Source organism: Pleurodeles waltl, chromosome 6 (genome assembly GCF_031143425.1).
Source record: "Pleurodeles waltl isolate 20211129_DDA chromosome 6, aPleWal1.hap1.20221129, whole genome shotgun sequence".
Taxonomy (NCBI): Eukaryota; Metazoa; Chordata; class Amphibia; order Caudata; family Salamandridae; genus Pleurodeles; species Pleurodeles waltl.
In genome coordinates, this window is record NC_090445.1 from 1585913129 (window position 1) to 1585935075 (window position 21947).

At 45.8% G+C, this 21947-nt stretch overlaps 1 protein-coding gene across 2 annotated transcripts in view; it reads left to right on the forward strand.

Annotated features, from left to right (window-relative positions):
- PNPLA7 (patatin like phospholipase domain containing 7) overlaps nt 1–21947 on the forward strand; it is a 1294112-nt gene that overhangs the window by 91466 nt on the left and 1180699 nt on the right. For both annotated transcript variants that reach the window (XM_069241381.1, XM_069241380.1), the window contains exon 5: nt 17473–17555. In XM_069241381.1, the coding sequence (XP_069097482.1) occupies nt 17473–17555 (83 nt within the window). The remainder of the gene's footprint in view (nt 1–17472; nt 17556–21947) is intronic.

Below are 21947 nucleotides of genomic sequence, written 5' to 3' on the forward strand. Positions count from 1 at the left end.
ACAGAATATAATATGCATGATGTGTGGCTTCGATTGAATTTAGAAAAGCTCCAACCTTCCTATAATTTTTTTTTTATTTTTATTTATTTGTTTGCAAATTAAATAAAACGGCTACGATTTGTCTGTTTGATGGAATGCTTGTTTTTTAATTTTGTGTGTATTGATTTGTAATGACTCAGTGAGTGGGCGGGGGTCCCCGGATTCCTATAATGATTCATTGGGGGTCCCCGGGTTCCAGTAATGATAAAGAGAGCGTCTACATAAGTCAAAAGGTTCGGAACCACTGCATTATACCATTGAACACAAAACCCTTGAGCTCGACTGTAAGAGATTTTAAAGCATTTCTACCTGGCACTGGTTTTCTGCTGTGCATAAACTGTCTAGTTATTGGGAGAGACCCGTACGGGTAAACCCAGTAAAAGGTTGGAAATATATGTTCTCATGTGAGCAAGAGTTTAATTTTAGATATTTTTTTCAGGTAGTAACATTAAAGCTGATTTTGTTTCCCCCCCCCCTTCTGGTCAAGGTTATAAGTTTTATGGGAAAGGCATTACAACAGAGGGTAAAGGGAAGGTGTTGTGCAAGATAGATGTGATTAATAATATAAGTGTCGTGATTTCATTGAAGGAATGTATACTGACTTGCAGGAAGTAAAACAGAATGTAATATAAGCATGACCACACTTGAGGAAATATTCAGAGTCTTGCTTAGTCACAGGAGCGCAGTATGGAAGTTAACATATTACATTGGTCATCCAAGTTTGTTCCATCATCAGGGGTTTAGCACAGGCCAATTCCAATTGCACATAAAGTCCAACACTACTTTACCTCAAAATCATTTGAGTTCTAATTATTGGTGGCCTTGAATGGACAGAACTTTAGAGACTTTGGTTCCTGCGCTCAGTGTCTTACTCCTCATTGAAAGTTGGAAGAAAGTAATTTTTTACATCCTTCGGCTTTTTGCCACAATAACCTGGAAGCAATTAATTGTTTTAGTGGATTAGCATTCAGATTGGTGCATTTTATGATTTTGTTTGCACATTTGCCAACTATGATGTCAATATGTTTTTTGTGTTAAGTGTTTGTAAAGGATTACTCGGGTCATTGTCTTGGACATTGAGATTCAGTTTGCCTCTTTTGCAATATAGAACTCTTTGACGATATGAGGGGTGACACATAATGGTTCGGTTGAGAGAATGAACAGAGTAATTAAGAAAGAAACACAAATAGTAGTAGCTTCAGGTTTGTTGCTTTTTGAGAAGATCTTGAACTACCACATTTTGCCCTACTCCACTACTCGGGTTATATAGGATAAAAGATCCTCTGACGATATTGGGTCCCATGCGGTTGAAGATGATACAGCTTATGTTAGGAGTAGATTAGAACAGTGTTCGAGTGCAAAGGTAATAGGTGTTTGGGTATGTCTGAGTCTTGAGCGTTGGAGGATTACCAAAGTCACAGTGGATGTTCCTGAGCGTGACCTAGTGCAAGGAAGTAGCAGTTTTAGCAGTTTATTTAATCAGATTCTTTCCCCGTCTCCTGCCGTGACCTCTCATCTGGTTGAGTAGTTTTCGGAGGAATGGTCCTGATCTGTGTTATCAGTGTGTTGTGTACACATTGATTGGCTGAACCGAGAAAGCTAGACAACCAACATGCATTTTCTTGACTGGCTGGATGATCAAGAGTAGGGACGAGTTTTGAACAGAAGATCCTTTTTTGAGCGTATTGACCGGAATAAATATGGTTTGAGTTGGTTGTGAGTGCAGAGTATTGCTTTTCATCAGGTAGTCTTGATGAAGGGCTTTGGTGTAAGAAACCTGCCTCTGCCTCACAGTAGCCCTGAAGTAGATTATTACTCGTATTTTAAGGTACTTAGTCTTATGGGGCTTAAAATATAGGTAAATGTGTACATGTGTTGGATTATGCATATATGTGTATGGGTGTGTGTGTGTATATAATAGTTTAATCAGTCTTCGCTCCAAGATCAAGTTTCTCTCTAGCATGAATTATCGAGGGGGCGATGCATGCCAAGTATGCTTTATTGCTATGATACAATCCAGTTATTCTTATATTATAGCAAGGGAGTAGTGCAGTGTTGCTTGTTTAGAAGTGTATGTTTTTGACTGTAATTGATAGAGACCTGTTTCCTTTGTGTGCAACAAACCTCAAAACCTATCTCCCTCCAATGTATGTTTCCCGTTTGTAAGAATCGTGTTATTTGCTGCAACAGTGTTCTGTGCTTAATTTTTGTAGCCTGGAGACTCAACCTTTTTCTGTCTGTGGATTGGATCATATATGCCCTCATGGGTGATTCTTTCTTCTATGATTCATTCTCATTTCACTACCACTGCTTAACGAATTCTGAAGGGTGCTAGCATGTCTAGTGTGTTTATGTACCAACCATTATGAAATTTTTAACGCTTCATAAATTTACAGTTTAGTTATAGTTGGCCAAGTTGTAGTAGGGCTACATGGTCACGGCTGACCATTATAACTTTATCAAGAGTCAAGCAATACCGGGTTACCGGCAGTTCCAATAGCTGTGGAATGGATCTGCATCTGACTGCCTGCTCTGTCTGTATTCTCGATCTCCTAGTGTGAGCACTTAACGGTTTATATGAGCTTGGTGGTTTCTGCATTTTCCTGTTAAGATCGTATTGAGGGCCCATTGTTCTGTTTGGTCTCTTTTTACTGGGGCGGATGACGTGTCTGATCCGGCCAGTATAAAGCAAAATGAGATTGTGCTGCATGCAAGTATCTTTAGAGATCAGGGACTATAAAGGCCCCTCTCTTATATTGCAGGGTCATTTCTTACCTTTTAGTTTGGGGTTGTTCCCTCCCAACTCTAATCAATATGCGGAGCTTGTTAAAAAAGTGCATACTTAGGGTTATTGGGAAATTGACAAAGTATGTATAGAAATGTAGGACGCCCTACATTTTGATCAGAGCAATTTTGCCAGCCATTGAGAACTCAAGGTTAATCCACTTTTACATCTTTGTCACTAGGTAGACCATTGCAGACCTGTATCAGTCTCTTAGCACCAATTTTCATTTTGTTTATAAAGATACCTAGACATCTGACTTTTCTCACCAGCCGCATTTTACATTTTAATGTAACTTTGATGATAATCTGTCAGTGGCAATATTTCTGACTTCCTGTTAATATGGAAGCCTGAAAAACCTCCAAAATATGACAATCTCTATAGGTTAATTTCAGGGTTTTTAACAAATAGCATAGTGTTGTCCGCCTGTAGCAATATTCATACTCTCCTGGTTGGTAATTTAGTGCCAATTTCTCGGTAGACCTCTTAACCATGAGGCCTGGGGCTCAATTTCCAATAGAAAGAGGAAGGGTAACAGCTGACATCACTGCCTGGTGCTCTTGTCCACAAAGAATAAGTCAGAGGTGTAGCCATTAGCATTTGTTCTGGCTCTGGGATCTACTTTTAAGAGTTTAGCCAGTCTTAGCATATTTTGCCTTAACCCCGTCCTGCGTATCACTGCAAATAAGAAGGCCCATTCCAGAGACTCAAAACCCCTCTTGGTGTCTAGAAACAGCACAACTGCTTGGATTTCAGGTTTTATTTGGTATATTGCGCAAATAAAGTTCTGCAGTTACCTGACATAGGCCTTCCTGGGATAAAACCTGACTGGTCAGGGCATACTGTGTTTTTTCAATGAGTGTGTTTAACCTAATGTGCGCCACACGTGCAAGGATCTTATTTCAAAATTGAATGAAGATAGTGGAATGTATGATTTACAGTTTTTGTTGTCTTTGCCTTGTTTCAGTATAACAATAGTTAGACCTTCCCTGGTGAATGACTCTAGCATCACTAGCTTCAGTGATTCCCGGAATAATTCAATCTGTCCACTAATTCTTTTTTTAATTCTTTATAGAGTGCTGCTGTCAATTCACATGAGCTGAGAGAATTCCACCAGGAAATCCATTGATAACATTTGTAAATTCTAACTCTGATTGGTTCCATTAGGTAGTCACAATATCCTTGCTTCATCAAGGGAAGGACAACACCTTCCAGGTATTCTTGTAATTTTGGTGAGCTCAGAAGCATAGCAGAAGCTGTTCTTAGTACTCCTTTAATTGTTGTATGGAGGCATTTCCACTGACCTCATCCATAGAGGTAAGCCACTAGGAATGGATTTGTTTGTGCTGGTGAGCCTTCCTGGTCATCCAGGAGAGTGTGCTGTTTCACCCCCCTCCCCATATGTATGGGCCTGCACATTCTTGCCAAGGTATTTGATCTCCTGTTCAGCTGCTGAAAGGAGATTTATGTTTGATCATCACAGGTTTAAGATTGGTCTCATGTTTCTGCTCAATGAGGAGGCTGCCTGAAAGGGAGCAATGTGTATGCTATTGTCTAATGAACAAGGAGATCTCAATGACGTCAGCCAACCGAGAATGATTTAATAATACAGGGAGTGCAGAATTATTAGGCAAGTTGTATTTTTGAGGATTAATTTTATTATTGAACAACAACCATGTTCTCAATGAACCCAAAAAACTCATTAATATCAAAGCTGAATATTTTTGGAAGTAGTTTTTAGTTTGTTTTTAGTTTTAGCTATGTTAGGGGGATATCTGTGTGTGCAGGTGACTATTACTGTTCATAATTATTAGGCAACTTAACAAAAAACAAATATATACCCATTTCAATTATTTATTATTACCAGTGAAACCAATATAACATCTCAACATTCACAAATATACATTTCTGACATTCAAAAACAAAACAAAATCAAATCAGTGACCAATATAGCCACCTTTCTTTGCAAGGACACTCAAAAGCCTGCCATCCATGGATTCTGTCAGTGTTTTGATCTGTTCACCATCAACATTGCGTGCAGCAGCAACCACAGCCTCCCAGACACTGTTCAGAGAGGTGTACTGTTTTCCCTCCTTGTAAATTTCACATTTGATGATGGACCACAGGTTCTCAATGGGGTTCAGATCAGGTGAACAAGGAGGCCATGTCATTAGATTTCCTTCTTTTATACCCTTTCTTGCCAGCCACGCTGTGGAGTACTTGGACGCGTGTGATGGAGCATTGTCCTGCATGAAAATCATGTTTTTCTTGAAGGATGCAGACTTCTTCCTGTACCACTGCTTGAAGAAGATGTCTACCAGGAACTGGCAGTAGGACTGGGAGTTGAGCTTGACTCCATCCTCAACCCGAAAAGGCCCCACAAGCTCATCTTTGATGATACCAGCCCAAACCAGTACTCCACCTCCACCTTGCTGGCGTCTGAGTCGGACTGGAGCTCTCTGCCCTTTACCAATCCAGCCACGGGCCCATCCATCTGGCCCATCAAGACTCACTCTCATTTCATCAGTCCATAAAACCTTAGAAAATCAGTCTTGAGATATTTCTTGGCCCAGTCTTGACGTTTCAGCTTGTGTGTCTTGTTCAGTGGTGGTCGTCTTTCAGCCTTTCTTACTTTGGCCATGTCTCTGAGTATTGCACACCTTGTGCTTTTGGGCACTCCAGTGATGTTGCAGCTCTGAAATATGGCCAAACTGGTGGCAAGTGGCATCGTGGCAGCTGCACGCTTGACTTTTCTCAGTTCATGGGCAGTTATTTTGCGCCTTGGTTTTTCCACACGCTTCTTGCGACCCTGTTGACTATTTTGAATGAAACGCTTGATTGTTCGATGATCACGCTTCAGAAGCTTTGCAATTTTAAGAGTGCTGCATCCCTCTGCAAGATATCTCACTATTTTTGACTTTTCTGAGCCTGTCAAGTCCTTCTTTTGACCCATTTTGCCAAAGGAAAGGAAGTTGCCTAATAATTATGCACACCTGATATAGGGTGTTGATGTCATTAGACCACACCCCTTCTCATTACAGAGATGCACATCACCTAATATGCTTAATTGGTAGTAGGCTTTCGAGCCTATACAGCTTGGAGTAAGACAGCATGCATAAAGAGGATGATGTGGTCAAAATACTCATTTGCCTAATAATTCTGCACTCCCTGTATGTATGGTAAGTATTCCGTCTTTGAGATCCATGGCATGACCTCTTTCGAGACCAACAAAAGTCAACGCATGAATGGATACCATGGCACTTGGTGTAATAAGAATGTATTCTTTGATTCCCTCGTCACTGTCTTCAAATGTCTTTCTGACTGTCCATTTCTAGCATTTGTCATATTGCTACTCTGCACAAGGATAGTCCAGCCTGCAGGTTTTAGTACTGTCAGTCAAGGGATGCAGTGTAAGGTTGAAGACCTTTCCCCATACAATGTGGGATGTGTTCTACTGTCTACCACGAGGCATAATGCTATCAAAAAAGTCAGGGGAATCAATATTTAGGGTGTAGATAATGATGTGTTATTGGTGTGTTCTGCAGTGATCCCATTATAAAACCGAATCTGCCCCAGGGATCTGTGTAGATAGAAATAGAGTAGATAGAAATAGAGAGACGTAGAGTGATAGAGATGGAACGTGATGGATAGAGACCGAGATTTAAAGAGATAGGTATAGATGGAGAGAGATGTAGATAGAGAGATGATCCCCAGTTCTCTTGCCACAACATATTTGAATGTTTGATTTGGTGTGCCCCTGGGGAAGTCTAGCACCATACACTGCTATCTCCTTGTATCAGAAAGAACCCTTAGGTTATTTAAGGCCAAGTCATATCTTGTTTTAAAGTTACATATGCAGACTGAATACTTGTGCATGCAGTTATCTTGGCAAGGAACATCAGCAACAAGTCTATATTGGTTGTGTGGTTTTTGGCTTCAGAATATTCAGATAGGTGATAGCAGTATGTCAGGCTTCTTTTGTTTTTACTAACTTCATCGCTATAATACGGCATGCCATAATATGTGTTCAATCTTTAACTTTTACATTCACTTTGAAGGGTATAAGATAAAGTATTTTATATTTTGTGCTCCCAGCAACTTTTTTCACTTCTGCGGTCCAGTCATGTGAAACACGTTTTAGGACCTGTCACTGGAAGCAGATTTTGAGTGTATCTAATCCTAGATTTAACACCTCATGAAGAAAACAGTTAAATTTGATTTAGCACCCACCTACTTATGTGTGACTCGAGAAATGCTGAAAACTATAACTTGATAAGGCTTCTTTTTGATTTTGATTAACAGCGGGAAGGATTGGTTTTCTATTGTTTCAGAGAAGATCCAGCATCCTTTTCAGCACTATTAATGTCCTTTAATTTGGCTAATTATTTTGCAAGAATTGACATTCCATTGGCGATTAGATTTTCTTGTAAAAGTGTGCCATGTAGAGGCACCTTGATGGACTTATTACTTACTGTGTAGAAACCACTCTATCAGCGGGGCTTTGTTTTTTTTATCTAGGCTGTAAAAGCATCTCTTGGCATTCAGAGACTCAAGTGCCTATCCTAGAGCAGCTCCTATGTTGCTGTTGACTCTCCATAAAGATTTACTGAAATTAAGGCCTCTGTACTTTTGAAGAACAAATTATTTTGCAGAGCTCAGACTCTTAAAATCCTTTCAAATTCCCCTGTCAGCCAGAGGAATGGTTCTCTTGGGCTCTTGCTTGGGGCATCTTCAGGTCCTTCTGAGGAAATTCGTACACCATGGACAAACACAAGAAACAATAAAAAAAAGTTATCATCCTCTGATCTTTTTTATTTTTTTAGAGTTTGGATACGAGTTTAGACCGTTAAGTTAACTCCTTGTCAAAATCTGCACAGGCACTAACTACCATGCTTCAGAGAATTAAGGCCCTCATTACAACCCTGGCGTTAAAGGCCTCTGACCGCCGTGCTGACTGCCGCCAACATACCGTGGCTGCGGCAGAAATCCGCTACAGGTATTATGACCTACACTTAGAAATCCTCCACAATACAGACACCCACACAAGTCCGCACACCAAAGGTCAGTGATAGACTTGCAATAGCAAAACCCACACCGTTACGGCAACAGGAATACACCCACACTATTATGTCCCACAAATCAACGGGGCGGTTATTCAACCGCAGTAATCCATTGGCGGTACACACCGTCGCGCTCAAAATACACAGACACTTACAAAACACAACTAGATTGGACAATTCAAAGTACACACACTTGATACACATACACACACACACACCACACCCACACACTCACCACTATAAAACACACACCCACATTACCCACAGCCCCTTACTACGACATTTTTGGAAGCAGCAGAGAGACAGAAAAGCTACGACAACACCAGCATCCAGAGGCACACTACACCATCACTCATACACCATCCATGCACATCAAAGAACACACCCCAACACATCACACCACACATCACATCAACCATCACCTCACACATCACCCACACCACATCATGGCACCTCAAAGACACCCCAGGTTTTCTGAGGAGGAGCTCAGGGTTATGGTGAAGGAAATCATCCGGGTAGAGCCACAGCTATTCGGATCACAGGTGCAGCAGACATCCATTGCTAGGAAAATGGAGCTATGGCGGAGAATTGTCGACAGGGTCAACGCAGTGGGACAGCATCCAAAAACATGGGATGACATCAGGAATAGGTAAAAACGACCTATGGGGGAAGTATGTTCCATGGTATCCAGACACCAGGTAGCCGTACAGAGGACTGGCGGTGAACCCCCACCTCATCCCCAACAACTAACAACATGGGAGGAGCAAGTCTTGGCGATCATACATCCTGAGGGCCTCGCAGGAGTAGCAGGAGGACTGGACTTTGGTAAGTCAACCCTTTACTATTATTTCCCCCCCCACCCTACCTGCATGCCATCACAAACTTCTACCCCTACCCTCACACCCATCACCCCAGCACCTCACAGATACCCCACTATCACAACCCACACATCCCAATACCAAGCCCTGCATGTGAAGACAATGCATGGACACCCATCACCAAAGCATGTCCAGTAGAGAGACTCAGCCAGGGCACACAATCACCACTCACACAAGGGCCAAGGCGATAATGCAAGCACAGGAGTAGAGGGAAACTAACCCATTGCACAAGATGGCACACACAGATACAATAACTATGCATTTACTCCCTGCAGGACCCCTACCCAACGTCACCTGTCAGGAGGTGCCAGCCATATCCAGTCCCCCCCACAGAAGAGGCCCACAGTGACGACAGCAGCTCTGCACTCCTGGATCAAGATGACCAGCCCGGCCCATCAGGGACCTCTAGACAGTTGGTTCCCCTGCCACAGTCCCAAACCACCACTGAACCTCCCCCCTCAGGAAACACCACCACAGCACCCACCCAGCGGGCCCATGCCACTGTCCCCAGGACACGTCAGTCAACAGTGTGTCCACCACTATAGGGACCTCAGGCAAACCCACTAACCCAGAATGATCAGGGACCTGGGGTCAGTGGTAGTGGGCACAGGACAACAGGGAAGCTGGGAGGACTGCTGTGCGACAGGGGGAGGACAGGCCCACGGAACCCACTCTCCAACATCATGGGAGCATACCACCATTCCCAGGAGACCATGGGCACGGTACTGGCCAAGTTTCAGGAGACCCAGCGGCTGTAGGAGGAACAGTACCTGGGGATCAGGTAGGACTTGAAGTCCATTAACACCACCCTGGTCACCATTGCAGGGGTGCTGGCAGACATGGCCAACACCATGAGGGAGAAAGTGGCATGCCACCGGGCCACTGACACCAGCCCGATCGATGAACAGCCCTTCACGTCTGCCGGCGCTAGTGGACAGGAGGTCCCGCCACAGGACCAACAGGCCACCAGCACCCCACCCCCTGCAGAAGGAGAACCACCCCGCAAACAGTCCCTGCGATCTAGGCACAAGACCGAGTACATTGCTAAGACCCCCACCAGGAAATAAGACTCTCCTGATTGTCAGCCTTCTTTCCCACTATGTCACCCTGACCACCTTGAACTGCCATTGCTCTACCTCCTATGCCCCATTGGACAATGCACCTGTAATCCAAAGAGACTGGACTCTACCATGGATATTCCTCCACCATCACCCAGCCCACTGCACGTCCCCCTCCACTTATTAGCACTTAAATAAACACCCTTGAATCACAAAACTATCTGGAGGTTAGTCTGTATTTTCACAAATGTGTTATTACAACCTCTTTGACAAATAACATAGTAAATGTTCATTTGCACATACCAAAGTATGACAGTTGTTGGGCAGCAGTGAACATAGCAGAAGGCAGAGTGTGGTACCCAGATCTGTGAAATGGAAAGCCAAAGTGAACTGTCAGGGTCCATACACAGAGGTAATAAGGCAGACTTATACAATGTCCTACAGTAGTCTGATATGAGATGAGCAGTGCCAGTCTCTTACCTGTGTGTCACTGGAAGTACTGCATGATGATGTTGTTTCTGTTGTCAATATCTTCTTCTGCCTCCTCTTCCTCACTGTCCACAGGCTCCACAGCTGCCACAAGACCAACATCAGGCCCATCTTCCTGCAGAAAAGGCACCTGGTGTCACAAAGCCAGGTTGTGCAACATACAGCATATCACGATGATCTGGCACACCTTCTTCGTTGAGTATTATAGGGAGCCACCTGTTAGATGGAGGCACCGGAATCTGGCCTTCAGGAGGCCGAAAGTCTGCTCTATAATCCTCCTAGTTCGCCCATGTGCCTCATTGTAGCGTTCCTTTGCCCTTGTCCTGGCATTCCTCACTGGGGTCAGTAGCCATGACAGGTTGGGGTAACCAGAGTCACCTGCAAATGTCGAGGGATATTTGTTAGACATATACCAACCCTTAGGGACTATCCCATACCCAGACACCTATTCATACTGTGTGGGGACCTTGGGCTCACCTATTAGCCACACACGGTGCTTCTGGAGTTGCCCCATCACATAAGGGATGCTGCTATTCCTCAAAATGTTAACGTCATGCACAGAGCCAGGATACTTGCCATTCACATGAGATGTACTGGTCTGCCAAAAACACCACCTGCACATTCGTTGAATGGTAGCTTTTACGATTTCTGTACACCTGTTCATTCCTGCGGAGGGGGGACAAATGCCACATGTGTGCCATCAGTGGCACCAATGATGTTGTGGATATGTCCCAGGGCATAGAAGTCAGCTTTCACTGTGGACAAATCCTCCATCTGGGGGGAAACGATGTAGCTGCGCATGTGTTTCAGCCGGGCAGATAACACACTCTGGACAACACGTTAGAGAACATTGGCTGTGACATCCCTGATGCCATGGCCACTATTGTTCGAAAGGAACCGCTGGCCAGGAAATGAAGCACTGACAGGACCTGCACTAGAGGGGGGAATACCTGTGGGATGGCGGATAGCTGACTTCAAGTCTGGCTCCAATTGGGCACACAGTTCTTGGATTGTGGCATGATCAAGTCTGTAGGTGATAATGATGTGTCTGTCTTCGATTGTCGACAGGTCCACCAGGGGTCTGTACACCGGAGGATGACGCCATCTCATCATCTGCCCCAGTGGATGTGCCCTATGGAGGAGAATGGTGAGCAGAGGGTCATGTACCACATAGGTTGCACTAGGGTGTTTTGCACTAAAGTGATTTAATCGGTGTGTGGCGCTGTCTGTCCGTATTCCTGCCCAAATGTGCTGTGACGCGGTTAGGTGCCCTGCCATGTGTTCCCCTGAAATGGCGGCTGCCTGACCTGTAAGTCGGAACAAGGGGAAATGAGGTAACTGCGCTGGCGTTGTGCAGCGTTGCGGTAGGTTGTTGAAGACCGCGGCGCAATTCAGCTTTGGTTATCATTGGGCCCTATGGGTTCCAAGAGCCAATGAAGATGTACGCCGGCGGTGACGGTACGCACCGCCATAGACGTGACCGCAATTTTCTAACTGTTCACTCACTTGATGCCTGACCTTCAACAGGAGGGGACCTACACTGCAAGTGCTGCTGTGACCTCAGTCTGGAAGCGACAATGGCTCAAGTGTCTGGGGAAAGGGCCCTTGCCTTCACTTCGGAGGAGTTGGAGAGACTAGTGGAGGGGGTCCTCCCCCAGTACACGCTACTCTACGGTCCTCTTGACAAACAGGTGAGTAAACTGTGATCATGATGCATGGGACATGAATGTATGGTGTGGTCTGGATGGAAGATACATGTTGGGGGGGGGGGGGGGGGGGGTTGGGGCCTGCATGTGAGGATGGTCAGTGTATGTGTTTCAGGGCATGGGTGGGAACTGGTTCCAATGAGTATGAAGAACCGGACGGGGGAGTAAGTTCCATTCTTTACCTTTCCTCTAGGTCAGTGCCCACCAGAAGAAGGGTATTTGGCGTGCCATCGCCAAGGAAGTGCGGACCCTGGGGGGGTCTATCATAGATGGGGCACCCACTGCTGCAAGAGATGGGAGGATCTGCGACGCTGGAGCAAGAAGACGGCGGAGGGCCAGCTGGGGATGGCCTCCCAATGTGGAAGGGGTGCCCATCGCACCATGACCCCTCTGATGTTCCGGATCCTGGCGGTGGCATATCCGGAGTTGGATGGGCGCTTGAGGGCATCACACCAGCCACAAGGGGGTGAGTACAGTCTCATTCAGCTGACTCTGTGCGTTTTATGAGGTGTCTGGGTGGGGGATGTGGGCTGTGGGTTCCCCTAGGCCAGGGCAAACTTTCTAGGGTAGGTCACTTGTTAGGCAGGCTCTGTGGCACTTCAACCCCATTAGTGGTAGTGGCCATCTACAACTAGTCAGCCTCACGTGGGTTCCAGGTGTGCAGCAAATGGTGTTAGACATAGTCCCCCATGGGCAGGTGATTTTCCTAAGAACTGTTAGTGCATGGGCTAGTGCATAGGGCTGCTCCCTGTGTGTTGTGTCCGCCAATGATAGTGGTGTTGCTGGCATTGACCATGTGTCTCCTCTCTCCCCCCCCCCCCCCCCCTTTTTGTTTTCTCACCCTGTCCTTGTGTGCATTAGCATCATCTGGCGGAGGAGCAGTGGCACCGGAGCAGGAGGGAGCTGCAACCCACATGGCCCAGTAGGGTGAATGTACGGAGTCTGAAGGCACCAGTGGGACGGAAGGCGAGGGGAGCTCCACGACAGGGACAGGAGGGGACACCAGTGACGACTCCTCTGATGGGAGTTCCCTTGCGGTGGCAGTCACCTCTGTGCCCACCGCAACAGCAGGTACAGCCGCCACCCCCCCCACCAGCACTACCCTTCCAGCAGCCCCTCAGCGTGTTTCCCATGCCTGCTCACCCAGGAGGGTGGGCATCTCCTTCGCCCCAGGCACCTCAGGCCTTGCCTCAGTCAGCCCTGCTGCCCTCAGTGAGGAGGCTATTGACCTCCTGAGATCCCTCACTGTTGGGCAGTAAACCATTTTGAATGCCATCCAGGGTGTCGAGAGGCATTTGCAGCAAACAAATGTATACCTGGAGGGCATTCATTGTGGTGTGGCGGCCCAACAGAGAGCATATCAGGCTCTGGCATCAGTACTGATGTCAGCCATTGTCCCTGTGTCCAGCCTCTCCCCTCCCCCCTCTCACCTCCACTACCCCTACCCAATCCCCTCAACCTCAGCCTATCTCTAGCACACCATCAGACCAGCATGCACACACATCAACACACAAAAGTGGCTCAGGCAAACATAAGCACCACACATCCCACATGCTCTCACACAAGCACCATACCCATGCAGACACACCAGCATCCACTGCCTCCACTGTATCTCCCTCCTCCACCACCTCCCTCCCAGTCTTGTCTCCCCTCACACCTCCATGCACTAAATCCTCAGCCACTACCTCCATCACCAGCATGTCCATCACCACACACCGCTCACGTGCAATCATCACCCCCACTACCATTGACATGTCCCCTGTGTCCTCTCCCAGTGTGTCTGTAAGTCCTCCTCCCAAAGTACACAAATGCCGGCACTTACCCACTCAACAGCCATCCACCTCACAACAGCCTCCAACCCATGCACCTTCACCCAAAATCAGCAGACGTACACCTCCTACAACCACTACCTCTTTCTCCACTCTCAAACCCCCTCCATCTTCCTGTCCCAATGTGTCTAAGAAACTTTTCCTGGCTACCATTGACCTCTTACCTACATCTTCCAACCAACATCCTTCCCCTAGGGCTGGAGAATTATTGTCTGGAGCCCTGACCAGCACCTCAGCCACCAATCCTTGTCCACTGTGGTCCCTGCAAGTCCTGGAACATCGAAGTGGGCACCCATCAGGGCTGCCAGTGTGCCACCTAGTGAAGCTAAGGACCACCCTATTCCGCCACCTGCCAAGGTAAAGAAGGGGACAGCGTGCAGAAGAGAAAAGCCCCATCACCCACCCAGCAAGGCCTCATCCAGAACCAAAGAGGACAGTTCCCAGGTCCCAGCAGCGACTTCCAAGGTGGGGAAGGGACACGAGCAAAGGGAAGTCAGCTCAGGGCACGGAGCCTCCGGGTGAGGGACTGGTATCCCCCCTTTTGCAAGACCGCCCAGCTACCTGTATATCGCGGTGAGCACTGCCACCTGCACTGCCACCTGCACTGCCACCTGCACTGCCACCTGCACTGCCACCTGCACTGCCACCTGCACCGCCACCTGCACCGCCACCGCACCGCCACCTGCACCGCCACCTGCCTCAACTACAGTCACCAGCATCATCCCCAGTGGGCAGCCTTCCGAGGCTGCAGGAGACGTCCTGGTGTCTCCCTCCACAAGTGCAGACACCAGCACCACCGGCAGAATCTCCGCCGCAGCCACCGCCACCTGCCCCACGACGTGCCCAGCCAGTGCCACTACAGCGGACATCATATCATCCACAGTGGGCAGCTGTCTGAGGATTCAGGAGACGGCCTTGTGTCTCCCTCCACAAGTGCAGACACCTGCACCACCGGCAGCATCTCCGCTGCAGACACCGCCGCAGCCACCGCCACCTGCCCCGCGACGTGCCCAGCCAGTGACACTACAGCGGACATCAGCAGCATCCCCAGTGGGCAGCCGTCCGAGGCTGCAGGATACGTCCTGGACCCTGCACAGACTACATGAGGCACCACCACTGGCACTACCAGCAGTTTGCAGCCTCAGTCGTCGCAAGGAGGAGTGTGGCTCTGCCTCCATGGAGTATCATGCTACCTGTTACTGGTAAATCTCGTGGCTCAGACACCCATGTGAGGGAATGGGAACTGCCACACCCCTGGTGCAGCATCACTGGGCACCAAGCCCCCTCCAGAACCAGTGGAGAACAGCATCCACTCACCCAGTCCTTGGCAGGATGAAGCACTCTGGGCATCAGGCTCCCTCCAGAACCAGTGGAGAACAGCATCCACTCACCCAGTCCTTGGCAGGATGAAGCACTCTGGGCACCAGGCTCCCTCCAGAACCAGTGGAGAACAGCATCTACTCACCCAGTCCTTGGCAGGATAAGGCACTCTGGGCACCAGCCCCCCTCCAGAACCAGTGGAGAACAGCATCCACTTGTGAGACTGTGGCTTTGCACTCCCCAGGACTATGGAGCCCCCTCGAGGAGCAGTAGCGTCGTCCCATCATCCGGCTGAGGTGCCCCCCCCCCTTCCCTGTCCCTCTGAGGTGCCTGTTTTTTTTTCGACCTGATGCCCCTGCGGTGTTCGCTCCGTTTTGAGGCAGGTGTCATGGGTGGGCTTCGCCCATGCTTTTTGGGACCACTGGTCCACCGACATTTAATGGGACAGTGTATGGACTTGTGTACTTGCTGTAAACTTTTGTATATCCTGATGATTTAAAGTTATCTTGGGCTACCTGATTGTTCGATTTATTACACTTGTTAAACTCCTTTCATTTGGTCCTTGCGTTCTTCCAGGGGGTGACAGGGTGTATCTGTGATGTTATTGAATGTGTGTGTGTGTGTGTGTGTGTGTGTGTGTACGATTACCATAGTAGTCCATGGCAGTGAAGGGAACTACTTTGTGTGTGGAAATGCTGCTTGTGAAAGAAGTATTATGTCACTTAAAGGGAAGTTAGCTAACTATAAGTGGCTGAAGTGGGATGACCCACTGACCCATGCTGTAGTGGGCAATAGAAAAGTGTGAATGATATAAAAGACCAATCAAAAGGTTTTGGCTAACGCCAGACCTAAAAGGAGAATTTGTCATAAATGCTGTGGAACTCACTTATTTAAGGATGGAAAATAACTTATTGATTTTTTTTTTTTTTAGCCTTAAAAACAGATCTGTATATATAACGTATAGCTGACACATCATTGGTACTGAATTTAGGTTCTTTGTTTAGTGTGCCTTTTTATATTGTAGAGTAGACTGCCACAATGACCTTAGCGTAGACTCTAAAGAAGACTGTTAAATGGAATAGCAGAATGGCAAACACTTGATCTCGAACTGTTTACTAGAGACTGAAGTCTAGTTTGTCTTTGTTCCTGAGTGGTTCTTTGCATTCTGGCATTGGCAAATCTTCTTCAGTTATTTTGGATCCCTTGGGTCCCATGTAAACAGTTGATTGGTAGGCACCATTTTCCTGTAGTGCATATTTCACAAGTTTAAAAATACATTTCAGCAGTTCTCTTCCACACCCACACAATTATTTTTTCAAGCAGTGATAGTAAAAAAGTCTTTGGATTTAAACACCCAATCTTTCACATGTTCCTTACGGCATTCAGCTTTTGGGAAGAGAGGTTATAGTCCACAGAGTTAACAGGGTCTCATAGATCACTCATCTCCTGTCTAAAAGCAATTGTTCATCCTCTTTAGGAGGTTTATGAGGTACCACCTTTAAATTTCACTTTCCTGGGTCCATCATGAAAATGGCTTTGTATGTATATTAGTAGGAATGTATGAATTTTAGGTCAGGACAGGAAAAAAGTGAACTAGGGCGTAGGTAAACGGGGAGGAACAGTAGGGAAGAATGAAGCCAATGACAGGACCATAAGATGAGGGGGTCTGGAGAAGGAGAGTGGCAGACCATGTTAGCTTCACCAAGGAATAGGATTCCAAAGTAGGATCAGACATGGGGATATGGCCACCAATTGGATCTAAGGGATGGTCAGGGTGCAAGAATGAAACCAGAAGAGAAAAGTAGCACCAGATCAAAGCAAAGGAAGGATGCTAGACTTAAGATCAGGGCAAGTAATCTAGTCCTGACACCAGTTTGAATAGAGGAACAGGTACCAAACCATACCTTTAGAGGGGGTCTGCAGATTGGGTGTAGCAGAAGCTGCAGGGAGCCAGAAGAGACCGCCCTACACCAGATGAAAATATTGCATGGTGTTTATGTAGGGCAAGTAGGAAGATGTTGTCTACTTGTTAAGGGAAAAATGCAATAAGTTCTCTCTGACCAATGCCATGCAATGAGATGAGTGAATCTACTGGAGATCCCTCCCTGCAATTCTTCCTACAATTAGATCATCTGAAAGGCGATTTGTTTCCATGCTCTTGCAATTAGCACATAAAAGAATAATTTTTTAAAATAAACACTTGCAAAATGACATGTTTCTCCTTATACATATTATCTATCTTAAGCATATTTTAAAAATGGCTGACACTTCCAAAAAACATCATGTCAGTGACCAAGGTTATGTCTTTCAGAACAAGAGCAACCAGAAGTGCCTCGATACCGATTTCGGAAGCGAGACAAAGTGCTGTTCTATGGTCGAAAAATAATGCGGAAGGTAACGTATAGAAGACAAATATTTGTGGTATTTGCGCTGTAGATATGTGGAAAGTGATTTGAATATTGTTTCACGAATGTTGAAGGGCTTTAACTTCTCGTGTTGGTGAGGTAGTCAATCCTCTCAGATAATGTCAGACTCCTGTAGTGTAGTTAGACATCTGTATATCATCAGACTTCATGGTGTTTTACAGTTCTGAAGGGAGCATTACTTTGAGGTCTAGTTAAAGAATTTAGTTTTGTATAGGGATAGCAGTTTGAAATGTAGCTGTTGGAGCAGTGTTTCATGGCTGTGGAAAGAGGTAGTGGTGTCGAAACTGAGGGATTAGGGCATATTATGGGTAAAAACATTTTGGGGGTTATTTTTGATAACTGCCAAATTGTAATCTTGTGGACTATGACAAGCATATTTCACTAGCAGGGTGGCATTTTGAAGATTGTGAGCTGTATTAGCAGGTGATAATACAGGACTACAGTGGAGGTCCACTAGCAACATTCTTCTAGGGTAGACCAGGGAAGTCATTGATAATATAAACTGCTCAGGGTTTCGTCTTTGGACTGGTGTTGGGCCTTTGCCTCCAAGGTACTTATTTGCTAAGCACAGGGATTCATTTCTGAGTTTACTCAGTGGTTGAAGTTGCCTTGTATGAGTTTGAGAGATTTTGGTCATTGATTGGCCAAAATGATTTCAAGTTTTGTAGTTGAACCTTGTTAATTAGCTGAACAAGAAGTCGTTTTTGGAACTTGTTTTGTGGAGAGTGGGCCTGTTGAGTGATATTTACCCCTAATATTAGTTAACATGTCCCTGTTGAGAATGAAGAGCAGTTGAACTAATGATAATTAATGCTCCAGAGGGCACGAACACTATAAAAATAAAATATCATCCACACCTTCATTGAGAACTGTATGCTTTCTGGGTGTCTGTGAACCCATACAGGCATATGCTAAATGGCCATTCAATGTACAATTCTGGCTGACACAATCTGGCAGCTTTAGAAGCATATGTCAACATGTGATAGGGAGCTGCAGAAAAAGTGGCGAAGATGGCTCCAACATCAATATAAGTTGCTTTGGAGTGACAATCATCGCAGCCCCATAGTGGGTCACTGAAAGACAGCAGGAGGAGTAGCGTGCACTGCTCCTTCTGTCATTGAGTCATCTATTATGAGTGTGCATGTTCAGGCAGTAATCATCACTTACGGCTAGCCAGCCAGATGTGTTTGGTATCCATCACTGTTTGCTAACTTATTTTCATATAGACTATTAAGACTGCACTTCAAAAATGTATTTGGTGGCAGCTTGTGATATAATTTCTTCTGCCCCACTGATTTTGTTCAAAGAACAACGTGGAGGATGGATGTGTACTGGTGGTGTGAGTAGAGCACAGAAGAAGACATGTTATTGTAGATTATTAGGATGCCCTCAACCAGCTGAAAGTTGAACATGAACCTGTGATAATGGGGGTATGGTGGATGACTAAGGTGGGAGTGGGAAAGTGCTTGAATTCTGTGAGGTGCTAGATGTTAATACAAAAGAGAGAATGAGAGGTTGCCTAAGGCTTTAACATATTCTCCCATATAACACAACTGTTTACACCACAGAATGCAAAAGCCCAGTAATTTGTTCCTGACTATACTTTGTGCCACATCCCACACGGGCATTAGTTTTTTCTCTCACTGGTAGGACAGTACTAGTAGGGCTGGCTCAACCCCTTCTGGGAGCTCTCAAATATTTAATTTTCTGGACATTTCTGGGGAGTCCACTCAAGTGTAAAAATGGTTACAAGTTTACCGTAAACATCTTTATTCAGTGGGAAGCCATACCATGATTAAAAACCTATGCTGCAGATGCAAAACAAGAACCCAATGGCTCAGTCTTCCTTATTATGCCAACATGTTTCGGCTGGTTCTACTATGCCTGATCATTCACTTGCCCACCTTCAGGGCACCTAGACCACCCTCCCTACCCTCATCTAGTTCTAAGGGTGACGCCGAGGCAAGTAATGTAAGTTACTAGACGCGACTCTGTACCCTTGGATTAAGTGACTACAGGAAAGCACCCACTCCCTCTTATATGATGGGGCCCTTTTAGGAACCTAAATTGTTTTGTGAAAACGCACAGGTAGGAGAGCCCTATGATTCCTTATATTCCCTATTCCCTTAGAATTAGATGAGTGTGTGCAAAGATGTCTAATTGCCCTGATGAAGGGCGAGTGACCGATCAGGCATACTAGAACCGGCCGAAACATGTTGGCATAATAAGGATGCCGGAACCAATGGGTTCATCTTTGGCATCTGTTGCATATGTTTTTAATCATGGTATAGGCTCCCACTAAATAAATATATTTAGGCTAAGCGCATAATCATTTTACACTTGACCTGACCTCCCTGGAAATGTCCAGAAAAATACATATTTAAGAGCTCCTAGAAAGGATTGAGCCAGTCCTAGTGGTATGCCCTCCCAACATGAGAAAAACCACCAATAATGGAGCATGCCATCACTTTGTGGGTAAGGTGTTTTTTTTGTTAATGTTATTAATCCACCTGTAGTATGTGGTACAAAGTAAAGTTGGGAACAAATTCCTGGACGTTTGCATTCTGTGATGTAAATAGGTGCTAGATGTTCACTGTGGCTGTCAGTGATTTGTTGAATGTGTATTACTAACGCCTTGTAGACATTTTGCACAGAAGAAAGTAGAACATTAATTTACTGTAAAGCCAGTTAATGATTGCCACACAGATGGGAGAGTTACCAGTTTAGTGATGTTGACCCTGGATTACTTGTTCATACCATCTAACCAACAACACTATCCGCTGTTCGCTCCCCACAGACCACCTGACATCATAACAATGCCCAAACCCTGCATTCAAACACATCATCTACAAACACTCTTCCCCTCTCCTCACCAATTACACACAACCATACAATCCCCACATTTCACTCCACCACACATATTACCTCTTCCGGTCATCTAAACTAATACTTACTTCCCTGACACACACCCATCACCTCTTACACAGCTCATACATTCATCTCCAAAACACAGCAACACCCCATCTAACACTCAAATTCCACTTAGCAGCACTAACTCACATACAAATCCCTCACCAAAAACAACTACACCAATATCCCCTCTCATTATTCCACAAAAACAATACCGACCACAAACATCAACACATCAAAGCAACACAAACTTACATTACACTCATCGTCATACCCACTCCCACCCCCAGGACTACACAAAGGATACAAATTCCATCCTATCTCCACCCCTACCCCCCACTCTATACAAACACCTACCACAAGCACCCCATCCCAGCAACATTCATTCACTCGCCTCTCCTCCATTGCACAATTTAGAGCCTTACATCATGATCCACATGCTCCTCCACCACCCCTAACCCATACTCCATCCACACTAAACAAACGCAAACAAAATAAAAAACATGCCACTCATAGCAACCTCGCATCCCCTTGTCTGTTACATAATAAAACTACACTACACTCCTCATGGCTCTCTCAGCCACCAAGTCCACCACCCACACACACAGACCTAACAAAATGCCTCCTTAACCTGCTGGAAGAGGAACACTATATTGAAAAGCAAGACTATTGTGAGCCTCAAACAGTTATCACAACTAGCAACACTCCTGCTTCAAGCTCACATTACACTACTTACCCTTCTACTAAACAAAACAACACTACCACTAACACACCTTATCTAAACTGCCAGCTCATAAATGCTCGATCACTCTCAGAAAACAAGCACCACATCTACGACCTGCTCACAGACACACAACCTGACTTACTATACATTACGGAATCCTGGTTGGGAGATGACATGGCACCACTGTTGCACGAAGCCCTTCCTCCGGGCTATCAAACCATCACACAAAACCGTATAGGCAAGAGAGGAGGTGGACTTGCTATTATACTCAAACAGGCAATAAACCTCAGTAAAACAGACAACATCTCCATACAAGGTTGTGAAGCCCTCCTTACCAGATGCCACCCTACTCCAACTTCCTCCTGTAACTTTCTCCTCCTTTACAGGCCTCCACCTAACAACTCCACTTTCCCAGATGCTTTTCTTGACACAGTCTCAAACCTTATTACACTATACTCCAATCTATGCATTCTTGGGGATCTAAACATTTGGTTTGACAAACGCAATATGCCCCATCCAAAAGCTATCACCACTGGCCTACTCGCATTGAACCTACATCAGATTGTACACAATCCCACACACATCGCTGGTCACATCTTAGATGTCATTTTTGCTAAGCCTGAACTCGTTACTATTCATAGCATCACACCAACCACCTGGTCAGACCACCATCTGATAACTTTCCGACAGACAACTCCACAAATCAACACACCCCACACCCACTTA